General features: G+C 41.2%; 1 protein-coding gene across 1 annotated transcript in view; it reads left to right on the top strand.

Annotated features, from left to right (window-relative positions):
• Nucleotides 1-12,225, top strand: part of LOC122792362 (SLX4 interacting protein) — a 604,472-nt gene that overhangs the window by 14,491 nt on the left and 577,756 nt on the right. The window contains exon 2 of the mRNA XM_044060152.1: nucleotides 5,847-5,894. Within this exon, the coding sequence (XP_043916087.1) occupies nucleotides 5,868-5,894 (27 nt within the window). The 5' untranslated portion in view covers nucleotides 5,847-5,867. The remainder of the gene's footprint in view (nucleotides 1-5,846; nucleotides 5,895-12,225) is intronic.

Here is a 12,225-nt window from a genome sequence, read left to right on the forward strand (position 1 = left end):
GTGTGTGGTCCTAAATGACAACAACGTTTACTCTGAATCTTTAAACTTCGTTGTAGACTAACCTTTGAAGTGCACTGTTTGTTCTGATATTGAGTTGACTGTTGGGTACCTTCCTGTAGATGTGATTAATTCTTAACCTCTTGCTCTGTTGGACCTGTTGAATATCATGGCCACAACTCAAGAACCTATAACTCAGATCATTCACCATATGAGCATAACTTTCCTCTGCATCACATATCCAGCCAAGTTTCAAAACTTGAGTCTTGGGGATGTTCTTAATCACATGTCTAGGATGGCAACTCTCAGAAAATAGATTAGCATTCTTGGAAAATGGTTTTCTGTACACACTGAGCCATGCTATAGTTTATCTGAACATCCAAGAAATTTAGTATTAAATAGTTCTGCAAGGGTACTGAAACTTATTCCAAACTTAAAATAATTTAGATAGTTACAAAAACGGTTTAATCCTAACTGGGTCACTGTTCTGTATTATCCATCAGTCATCTAGAAATGGTTTCCACATTACCAAACTGTCCAAAAATCTATTTTCGTTTCATCGAAAAAAAAAAAAGTAGGTCAGCATATTTAGGGACAAAACCTGCCCATGTTGTTATCTAATGAGCCTTTGAATAAATCATAACTAAAATGCTTTAGTACCAGCCTTTCAAACTATTTACCACAGGATGCTGTGGAAGTTGAAATCTTAAAAGGAACCACGTTAATATTAAATAACCGGAAATTACCGGCCCATTAGCTTGACAAGCCTTATCTGCAAAACCATGGAGAGGATCATAATGGACCTCATAAATAAAGACATAGGGAATTTGCAGACTTTGGATCCATCCCAGTTTGGCTTTGTCAAAGGCAGATCATGCCTTCTAAACTTGGTTGACTTTTTCAAAACAGTCATCAAAGCCATTGATGAGGGAAAGGCAGTCCATACAGCCTACCTCGATCTGGCGAAGGCCTTCGATACAATACCCCACTTGGGTATCATTGAAAAACTCATCAGCTTAAATGTTAACCCATACATCACAAGATGGGTTGCAAACTGGCTGAGTGACAGAACCCACAGGGTCAGAGTTGCTGGCGCCATGTCAGACTCAAAGCCTGTCACAAGTGATGTACCACAGGGCTCAGTCCTGGGCCCACTCTTGTTTGGCATCTACTTTTCCGAAGTACAAGCAAACACAGGAGGGTTATGGCTGACAAAGTTTGCAGATGACTGCAAACTGGGCGCCATAGTAGAAAACACATCTGACACAGATATCCTTCAGAAGGGTCTCACAGAAATGGATAACTGGTGCCAGAGCCATGGCCTAAAGTTAAATGCCAAAAAATGCATAGTCATACCCTTCGGGAAAAACAAGGTTACCCCTAGCTACCAAATGGGTGGCAATCCACTGAGCACAGAAGAAGTTATCAGGGACCTGGGGACCCAGGTTGATAGTAGTCTGTCATTCAACACCCATGTAAAAAAGTAGTTAGGAAGACCTTACATTGCCCACCTTATCATGAAGGATTCTCATCTAGATCAAGGGAGGTCATAGTCTCCCTATACTCATCACTCATCAGACCAATGATTGAGTACAATGCCTCATTCGGAATGTATCTAACCCGACACTTGCAGCAGCTGGAGAGGCCACAAAAGTTCCTCACCAAAAGGATAAAGGGTCTCAAACATCTGTCCTATGCTGCCCGACTGAAAGAACTCCAGCTCTATTCAGTCGCCACCGCTTGCTCAGAGGTGACCTTTGCCTAACATACAAGGCCATGTCAAACCCAGATTTGATGAATATGCTTCACCTCAAAAATCTAGATCCGTCAGAGCCACAAGGGCGGGAGACTTAAACCTCGACACGGCTATTAATAGGACGTGCTGGAGGGATAGATTCATCACCCAAAGACTCCCTATGCTGTGGAATAAAATCCCGGTATATGTGAGGCAGAGCACCTCGCTGGCCTTGTTCAAGAGAAATCTTGACCAATGGATGGGAGATCGCAGATATACCCCAGGGATTACCTCAGTGTCACTGCTCGACAGAGGCACAGCAAAATAATGGGTATAGTTCCCCATACTAAAGGGGTGGTGTAAGCCACAAAACTATGGGCTAGGCTTGTAAATGCCCTCGGGCAGATAGCCTAGTATGAACCTATGAACCTATAATCCAACTCTCTATCATGAAACCACTTTCTGAGGTTGAAAGTTCTGCAAAAATATTTTAAATCTTGTGCTGTTTATATTTCAGATACCACATTGCTGGGAACAAACTTTACACCTTTATCAACAGTAAAATCTCATCCTGTTCTAACACTGTTGGGTTAACAACTACATTTATTTAACTCTGAGCAATTCACATTGTTTGGTAGACCATTCTGAAATCTTTTGTCTTTATCTGGTAGAGTGTTTGATTTCTTCCCTTCACTTCCTTCTACTGCCTATTCTTGCAAACAAATTATGTTCGGGAGATTTATTATAGTAGAAACATTATTGCTTTTTGTCCTGTTTGAACATGTGTCACCAGAATCCAAATCAGAAGAATCACTTTAGATGTAGAAGTCACTAAAATAGAACCTACATTTGTTTGTTCCTTTTATTGTTTGCCCTTCCTCCTTTCAAGGCAAATATACTGACCATTGATCATAAATGATATACAAGCATTAACTTTCTTATAATTGTTCAAATCCCCATCATATTTATTTCATTTCTTCACCCCTCCCGCACTCCACCTTGATAATACCTGCAAACTAACAATTTTGTACTTGCTCCTACCCTTAACCTTGCGCCTTACTTTTCAAAAATCCATAACACTAGCACTAATCTGGACAGCTTGGACACACAGACACATGTACGCTAGACTACAACCACACCCTCATGTAAGCCTACCCTAACCTTTCTACACTTGCATAACACTTGTACCCTCTAATATTGAAACCTGCAGAATATATAAAGGTTTTGGCATTATATTCTCAAGCCACACTTGTCTTACCCACAAACCTTGATACTCTCATTGCTCTGTTCTTGAACATTTATAATCAACTGCATTTCTCAGTCGGTCCTCTATCATTAAGCAAGGATTCCAAAACCACAGAAAAATGCACCCCCCCCCATTTTTGTCTCATTATCTCCAATAAATGTACAAAAACAGAGAATTCTGGAATATGTGGACAGTGTATTAAATCCAATAGTTCAGAGGACCCCTTATTTCCTTAGAGATTTGTGGGCTGTTTTACACAAACTCTTTTTGCTCAGTGACAATGTGTTTCAAACTGGTAAGACTAGATATTGAAGAGTTGTAAACCAGCATCCCACACAGAGAAGGGATTATTCTAGTCAATCAGTTTCTTTCTAGACACACCCCCTTCTCAGATATTAAGACTGGAATGATTTGTCACCTTATTGCTACAGTACTCCAAAATAAATTTTCCATTTCATTGGCAGAAATTTTCAACAGGTAAAAAGGGTAGCTGTGGCATCAAAGATGGGCCCAGCCTATGCTTATTTAGTGCTGGCAGCTTGGGAACTACATTCCTTAAGACATCGTTCTGGCTTTCAGTATGTCACGTTGTACAGAAGATGTATCGATGATTGATTGATATATAATTTTTTTTTTTTTGGCGGGGGTACAGATTAACTCACTGCATTTGTAAACAGCATGACAAAGTATTGGCTTCCTCAGATTTGTCATTTCTGGGTTTGGCACTGTAACATCTTAGACACACACACACACATATCCTGCTGGATGCCACCACAGGCACACTACACTATACAAAAAACCTGTGAGCACGTGAATATATCCAATGTATTTCGCAAGGAAACTTATCACAACAACTTCATAGATTTCTCTAGCCAACACCCAGCCTTTATGAAGAGGAATGTTAAGGGACAGTATATCAGGTTATCAAGATTAGTAAGTGAAGATAGCACCTTCCTGCAAGACTCTCCGGGGCTAAAGCTATGTTTCTGAATAGAAATTACCCAGATAAGTTAATTGACTCACTCTCTGCAGCATAATGCTTAGCCAGACACTCTAATATCATTAAATTCTGTTTTCAGCTTGAAATGACATTAAGTTTTCCGGTGCCTGTTTGTAGAGATATGACTGCTATCAAAAGCATTGTCAACAAGAACTGGGACATTGTAACTTCCAATAGAGATATTGTTTCATCTCTAGGTGAAAGGCCGACATTTGCTTATAAAAGGTCTAAGATATTAAAGCAGTCCTTTGAAAGGAATGGCACTCCTTTCTTCACTGAAATTTTACTTGACCCTACTCTTCCACTAGGTGTGTTCTCCTGTAACAACTGCATTGTTTGCAAATCTGTCTACAAGGGCATAGAATACATTTTTAAACATTGTAACTACAAAGTTTCATTTAAATATTTTAAATGCCACAGTTGCAATGTAGTATATGTAGGTGTGTGCTCCGCCTGCGAATCATTTTAATACTTACAGAAAATTATCAGAGTGAAGGAGCATCTAGGAGCACTGAGACACAGAGATATGAATAACACTTTGGCAAAACATAGTGTTTCATGTAAAGACTTCACCTCATTTAAGTTTTTAGTACTTGAGCAGCTTAATGTCTTCTTTGGAGACGCGTAACATTTTTTTAGAACTGAGAGAATTAAAGTGGCAGCTCTTGCTGAATGCAGAGGCTGCCCCAGGGTTAAATGAAAATTTGTATTTGAAGTGTGTTGCGCTGGCTGACTTGGGCCCCTCCCATTGTATTTTATTTTCTAGTGACACTAATAATAATTTTATTCACAGGGCTCCATAGGTTATTTCCAGTTTTATGGCTGTTGCTTACTGTTTGTATATTGTTTGCACTACTTTTTATTTAGTTTCTGATGAAGTTCTTGCACAATAAAGAACGAAAGCGCTAAAACACATTCCTGCCTCATCTGTTTTTTCCTATAGTTATTGAATTTTTTTATTTGTTCAAATTCTTTGTTAAATGGGTTTTGCAGATATATATGTGTGTGTGTGTATATGTATATGTGCATACATGTATATGTGTGTAGACATGAGCGATATAGATTTATAATTGGAAGAGGTACTTTTATCAGTTGGAGTGACTTAACTATGTATGTATTTGTATGTGTATATGTATGTGTGCATACATGTATTTGAGTGTAGACATGGGTGATATAGATTTATGATAGGAAGAGGTTCTTTTATCAATTGGGAGTGACTTAACTGTTTTTTTCCCAAGTTATTTGGAAGCTGTAATTTTATCATAATGCTAGCTGAGATGTTTCCTAAAACAAAAATATAGTACCTCAGGTGTGATGTGTAGGCTGGATAGCAGCAAAGTGTTTGTTTTTTTCTTTACAGTTAGGTTTCAGAAATGGACAGCATGCTGTGTATTGGATATGAAGGGAATAAATCCGCCATTAAAAGCTGGCCTCCTCTGGGAGGAACTTTAGCACACACAAGTGTGTTGCATTTGAGTGTATCTGACCAAACAATCAAGCTTCTAGGTCAAAATTAAAGCATGTTAATCTTGTTTAATTGTTGAAGTAGCCGATCTTGGAGGAGGTATCTGTCATCAAGCTGTGGCCACCTCACCTTTGAAATTTTTTTACCTTGGACTTCGAGCTGTTCTGTTATGACCATCTGGCACCTGATACATCATAGTGACGGTCTTATAAGCTAGGCTAGAGTGTCCTTTTGGAGGACTGTTTAAATTCTCATACAAGCTCTTTTATGCATCTCAGTGGAGAATTTTCTAATTGTAATAGTGAATCTTAAAGTTCTTACGAACTGTTCTGTGAAAAATGTGTCTCTGCTGTAGAATGCATTGTGTATATTCTGTCTAAAAGTATGCTGTTTTTTATTGTAGGGTACGTGAGTAATTGCAGGAATGGCATCAAGCAAATTTGTTTTGAAGGTGAGGTTACACTGAAAATTTTCATGGCGACTTGGTATTTTGGAATTTGTCTGATGTTGTGTATGTATACCTTTTATTACTTGTCTTGGACTACACGTTTAGATGCATTATTTAATAGTTGACTGGTAATCATGAAAATGAGCTGGTTCATTGCAGCCCCTTTTAATCCATGACCAAAACCACATGACAAGTGGAAATGTAATATGTATGGAGAGAATCGGTATGTTTTTATTTTTTGCTAGTGGTGGGAGGAATCATCTTTTTTTTTCCCCCACTTCTGTCAGATTACTCTTCAACAGCTCATTTTGTACACTGTTCTTTAGCTGTGGGATACCTTGTAGCAGAAACCTGGACTGTGTTTAAGCTGTGAAACCTGGTCAGAGGTCAAGAAAACACTGTTTGCAGCAGGGAGTGAAACTGCTTTTTTTGCTGTGCATGAACAAGTGAGATAAAATTGGTTTTGATAGCTAACTGAGTTGCCATGCAACTACTCAGGTTCTTGCAAACTCACTACATAAGTTACAAGTACATGAAAATTATGCACAGGATTAAATACTGGCACAAACTGTTGGCTATTTTATTCTGAATCAGTATCCGCAGTAGTCTGGATGTTTCATTGTCTTGAGATTCTGTAACCCCTTTTTTCTCATTATATTTTATTGATTTGAATGGGTGGTTTTTATTTTCAAGCAGCAAGAAAACCCAAAGGTAGTGAGTGTATTCCAGCAGCTGACCCAAACAAAATTCCAAGCAAAACCACAACTAGTAACAGGCAGAAAGGCAAGGCTCAGCAGTTGTAAAATCCACAGGTTTTATTAAAAGTTAGCGCTTTCGCAGTTTTCACCACTGCTTCATCAGACAAAAAAGTAAAGCAAATTAACTTCTTTTATACTAAATTTTAGTATCCGTTAACATGACAATGCAGAATCCTAATTCATCCACAAGGCATTTACTTTTAGGTTCATAGGTTCATACGTGTGCACTAGGCTAATGGCCTTGGAGCCTTTACAAACCTAGCCCATAGGATTACCCTGGCATCGTGCCACCCAACCTTAGTTCCCAGTACCTTTATCGAGAAAAGCCACTGGAGTGATCCCTGGGGTGAATTTTCTATTTCCCATCCACTCATCAAGATTTTTCTTGAAGAGGGCCAGTGAGGTGCTCTGCTTGACATGTATGGGAAGTCTGTTCCATAGCACAAGCAGTCTTTGGGTTATGAACCTGTCCCTCCAGCATGTTCTATTCATTGTGGTAATGTGAGGGAGTGGGATTTCTTTAGATGTAGCATTTCTAACAGAGCTGGGTCAGACATGACTTTGTAAGTCAAGCAGAGATCCCCTCCAAGTAGGTGATATGAGATAGAGAATGGTTGGAGTTTTTTGAGTCTGTCCATATAGGACAAATGGTTAAGGCCTAGGATCCTCTTTGTGAGGTACTTTTGCGGCCTCTCCAGTTGTTGCAAATGTTTAGTGAGGTACATGCCAATTGGGGCATTGTACTCAATGATTGGCCTAATGAGGGAAGAGTCAAGGGAGACAATGACCTCTTTCTTCCTGGGTGCAAAGCCCTTAGTAATGAGATGTACCACATAGAAGGGCTTTCTGACCACAGTGGCGATGTGGTGGTCAAAGGAGAGGTTGCTGTCAACCTGTGTTCCCAGATCTCTTATAACTCCTTCTGTGTTCAGTGGACTACCATCGATGTGGTAATTCATGAGAACCGTGTTTTTCCCAAAGGGGATGATGACACATTTTTTGGCATTGAGCTTAAGGCCATGGTTCCGACACTAGTTGTTGGTCTCAGTGAGGCCTTTCTGTAGGATGTCAACATCACTTGGGGAGTTAATAATGGCTCCCAACTTGCAGTCATCTGCGAACTTTGTCAGCCAGAGTCCCTTCGTGTTGGCCTGGACTTAAGCGAAGGAGATACCAAACAGGAGAGGACCCAGGACCGAACCCTGTGGGACTCCACTCATGACTGGTCGGCAGTCTGACTTGGAGTCTGCTACTTTCACACTTTTGTTTCTAGCTGTGAGCCAGTTTGCAACCCACCTTGTGATATAGGGGTTGATGCCTAGCTTAGTGAGTTTTTCTGTGATTCCCAAGTTGGGCAATGGTATCAAAGGCCTTGGCCAGTTCAAGGTAGGCTGTATGAACCACCTTGCCTTCATCCACAGCTCAGGTGACAAAGAAGTCAACCAAGTTGAGCAAGCATGATTTACCCTTCACAAAACCAAACTGTGTGGGATCCAGAGTTTGGAGATTCCCTATATCCTTGTTTATTAGGTCCATGATGATGTGTTCCATAGCTTTGCATATCAGACTCATCAGGCTAACTGGGAGATAGTTCCCAGGGTCTGTAGTCACTCCTCCTTTGTGGAGAGGGATGACTGTAGCAGTGTGCCATTTGGTAGTGACAAAGCCTGCGGTGAGGCTGTGATTGAACAGGGCACACAGGTGAGGTGCCAGTCCACTCTGTAGTTCATGTAGAGCACATGCAGGGATATTGTCAGGTCCCATAGAAGCTGTATTTTTGGCCTTGGACAGTGGTGTTTTAACCTGTGCAGCAGTAATACTGGGTGTCTGGCAATCTACTGGTATTGTGACTGGTCCCTTGGGGGGGGGGGTAAAGTTGGCACTGAATCTGTCGGCCAGTATATTGGCAGTATCTGTTGGCTCGGTATGGGTGGTACCATTGTGCAGTAGCTCAGAGCAAATCTGGGTATTGCTGTGGAGAGTCTTTACATAACTATAGAAGGCCTTGTGGTTGTCTTTACTATCTGCTGCAATTCTGTTTTCATAGCTAGCTTTAGAGGATTTGATGAGAGATCTCAACTTTTTGTTGAGGCTGATAAGGGAGTTTTTCCAGTCTTTGGACTTCACCTTATTCCGCATCAGTTTCCTCCTCCTGTTGTAGAGTTTGTTTATGACAGAGGACCACCCGATTGGCTTCCTTTTTTTGGAGGGGGTGTCTTGGTTCTATTGGGTATGGCGAGATCCATGCATTTGTGTACGTGTTCATACAGTGCATTGGTGTATGATTCTACAGTCATACAACTGATCTCCATTTGCATGGGTGCCATGAAGTTAGCCACCTTTTTTTTTTTTTTTTTTTTTTTTTTTTTAGGAGCCCAAAGTTAGCTTTGGAGAAGTTTTTCATGGTGGTTACCTTTTGCGTGGGTGGTGGGAGGGATGTGGATTTACAAGGTGATTAGTTTGTGGTTGGATCTAACCAGGGAGAGTTGACTATTGGTGCAGAGTAATGGTCCCCCATGTTAGTAATGACCAGGTCAAGGAGGTTGCTACCTCTAGTGGGAGTAAGAACGAGCTGGTCCAGGGCATTGAAATTAATGAATTCCAGGAAATGTTGGGCAAGTGTATTGGTACATGAGTAGTTCTCCCAGTTAATAGAGGGGTAGTTGAAGTCACCCAGTATGAGAGTGTTAGGTTGGACCCTAATATTCTCCAGGGTGCTTAGGAATGTGGAGTGTGAGTCTTGGGACATGGTTGGGGACCTATAGCAGGCTATGACCTGGATCATTGTCTTACTCAATGTTATGACCTGAATCACTGTCGTACTCAATGATGGCTGCACCTGAAGTATCTCAGGTGCATTATGTTGGTCTACCAGTCTGTAGGTTTGCGCATCCTTTATGAATATGGAAACACCAGCGCCTTTGGAGCTTTGGTCCAAGTTCTGGGGCCGAAAGGTGTGGAATGAGTTATAGCCTGGTAGTGTAGGGGTGCTTTCTGCTGCCTTAAACCAGGTCTCTGTTATGGCACAAATGTCAATGTTTTCCAGTTTAAGGAGTACTTCAAGTGAGTGCATTTTGAGATTTAGACTTATAGCACTGAGCAGCATGACCCTCAGATTGCATTTGTTTGTGGCTGTTACGGTGGTAATTTGGCCTTTGGAGAATTGCTTAAAAAGGCACTATAGGGGTGGTAAGAGCCTTAGCCAGTATCCGGAAGCCCAGGGGTGACAGATGCAGGCCATCTCTAGTAAAGCATCTTGGTCTGTCAATCATGAATACAGGCAGACAGATGCTGGATCCCCTTAGAATGACACCAGAAACTTAGCCAATTGTTGAAATCAATCATTTTCTGCTTATACTGTGGTATCATTCTGGGTGATGGTAGGATGCTGCTCAAGGTTAGGGTCATACCCGCCTGGGCTACATATTCTGAGAGCTCCTCTATGTCGCTTTTCATGTAGTCCAGGGAGGTACTTCTCAGGACATTCATACCCACATGTACAATGACAGAGTCATATTTGTACCTGTTGTTGAGGGACCTGAGTGCGTATGTTATGTGGCAGATCCTGGTGCCTGACAGGCAGCTGACTGTTACATTCTCCTTATTCAACCTAGTGAGTGGGACATCAGTGTGCCTCACTATCGAGTCACCTATGACTAGTATGTTTAGCATGCAGTTTTGCCTTAGGGACTTTGGTTGAGTGGTACACTGTTTAGGAGAGTTATGTGTCTCGTGATTAGTGTTGTGTTGTGGTGGAGGTCTCTGCTGTTTGGGTAAATGTTTACTGAGAGCCTCCATGATGGTAAGTGTGTGGGTTTGTGTTTTTATGTCAAGGCAGTGTTGGTGTGTGTTCTGGAGAGCTGTGTGTTCCATGTGGTATGATGCAAGTGTTGACCTTCTCCTCTTGACCAGCTCTTTGGTCTTGGCTGGAGAGCGCGTGGCTTCCAATTTGGATATATAAGTGCATGTCTCGGAAGTCTTGAGTGTTGGAAGGTAAGAGGAGAGGGTTGTCAGTGTACATGAGGCAGTTGCTACATTGCCTCAGGATGCCCAAGTTCACCAGGTTGATAAGTGAAAGTACATGGAACTAACCTTTTAGACATGCCTGGAGGGGTGGACATTAATAAGAAGTACTGGAGCTGTTTCCTTGTAGAATGTTTAGTGCTGCTAGCACTTTTGTGTGCTACAACAATTGCTACAAGAAGTCTGGTAAAGTGCTAGACTAATAAGCTAGTAAAAGTGGATGAGAGGAGAGAACTAGCAGATCTAAGGCAAAGAATTGAAGAGCAGACATTGGCACCACTCAGAAGTTTGCAAATAGCCCTGGATAGAGCAAATCTGTATTTGAACTAGACTGGTTGCAGGAAAGGTGGGAAATGAACACAAATTTGAGCTTTTAAACCAGAAAGTTGAAAGAGATGGAAAAATTGCCCAAACAGCTAATAAACTACAATTTCTGGGCCAGAAACCGCTCCTTTTGTGGCAGATAGGCTTACCTAATGCTTACCATTCTCACGGATGAGCTAGAAGTCTTCCCTCCAACACAGAAAGGCTTGGGGGGGCTCAGAAGCTTGCAAACAGTCTTGGATATAGCAAATCTGGACTAGACTAGTTACAGGGAAGGCAGGAAACAAGCTTTGTTACAGTTAAGTATATTTTTTGGCATTTTTTATCAGCTAAGAAGCAGAACACAGGGATATGCTAGCAAATGTTTTTTTTTTGTAAAGGAAAGGGAGAAAGGAGAAGCAGAATATAATCCAAGGTTAGGAAACTGTGGGATGGCCTTCTCAAATGTTCTCTCTGTATTGGGTAGAATGAGCTAATGACACTGGACTGGGAGGAGTGTCCCAGATCAGATTTACAGTAGGGGCCAGCAACTGCAGTGAGCCACAAAATGAAAGTTTTTAAAGGAGTACCGCACCCACAGACTCAAAAAACATGTTTAAAACATCATGGCATGATGTTTCCTGCACTTTAACAGCACTCTGGGATTATTTACAGGATTTTAAATATTTTTATATGTAATTACAGACTCTGACCACCTGGAGTACAGCATATTGACGTGGTTTGGATAAATCAGGTTGCCACTCTGTATCCCACAAGTCATTGTTTTGCTCAGAAATGTTACATCATGCAGGCCTCCATTTGCATGAAGCTCTTGTCATTTCATAGATGTTGCATGCATACAAAGTTCTGAGTAAAATAGAACAGTTAAAGTAACATTCCTTGCTGTTGAATGACTGCTTAAAACTGAAACAGTGGAAATGTCACAGAACACACACAAAGTGCTGTTTACTGCTGCCTTTTTTCTAATTTAGTTTAAATGGCACTAATTTGTGAGACAATGAATTCCAGTTCTTTTACTTCAACCCTCCCCCGCAACACCTAGCTTCCCTAGCTGTCAAAGTCCTGAGGGTAATTTGACTTGGTAATTTCATTGACTGGCAGATCTCAGCAGGGTGCTTGACTCCTGTAATTCAATCTTTGCTCTAGCATTTCTTTTGTTACATGGGGACATTTTTTATTGCTGCACTGTAGCCATGGCCTTAGACTGCATTAGCATCCAGTTTATATAG

This window comes from Protopterus annectens, chromosome 1.part2 (genome assembly GCF_019279795.1).
Source record: "Protopterus annectens isolate FY-2018-M chromosome 1.part2, PAN1.0, whole genome shotgun sequence".
Lineage (NCBI taxonomy): Eukaryota > Metazoa > Chordata > Ceratodontiformes > Protopteridae > Protopterus > Protopterus annectens.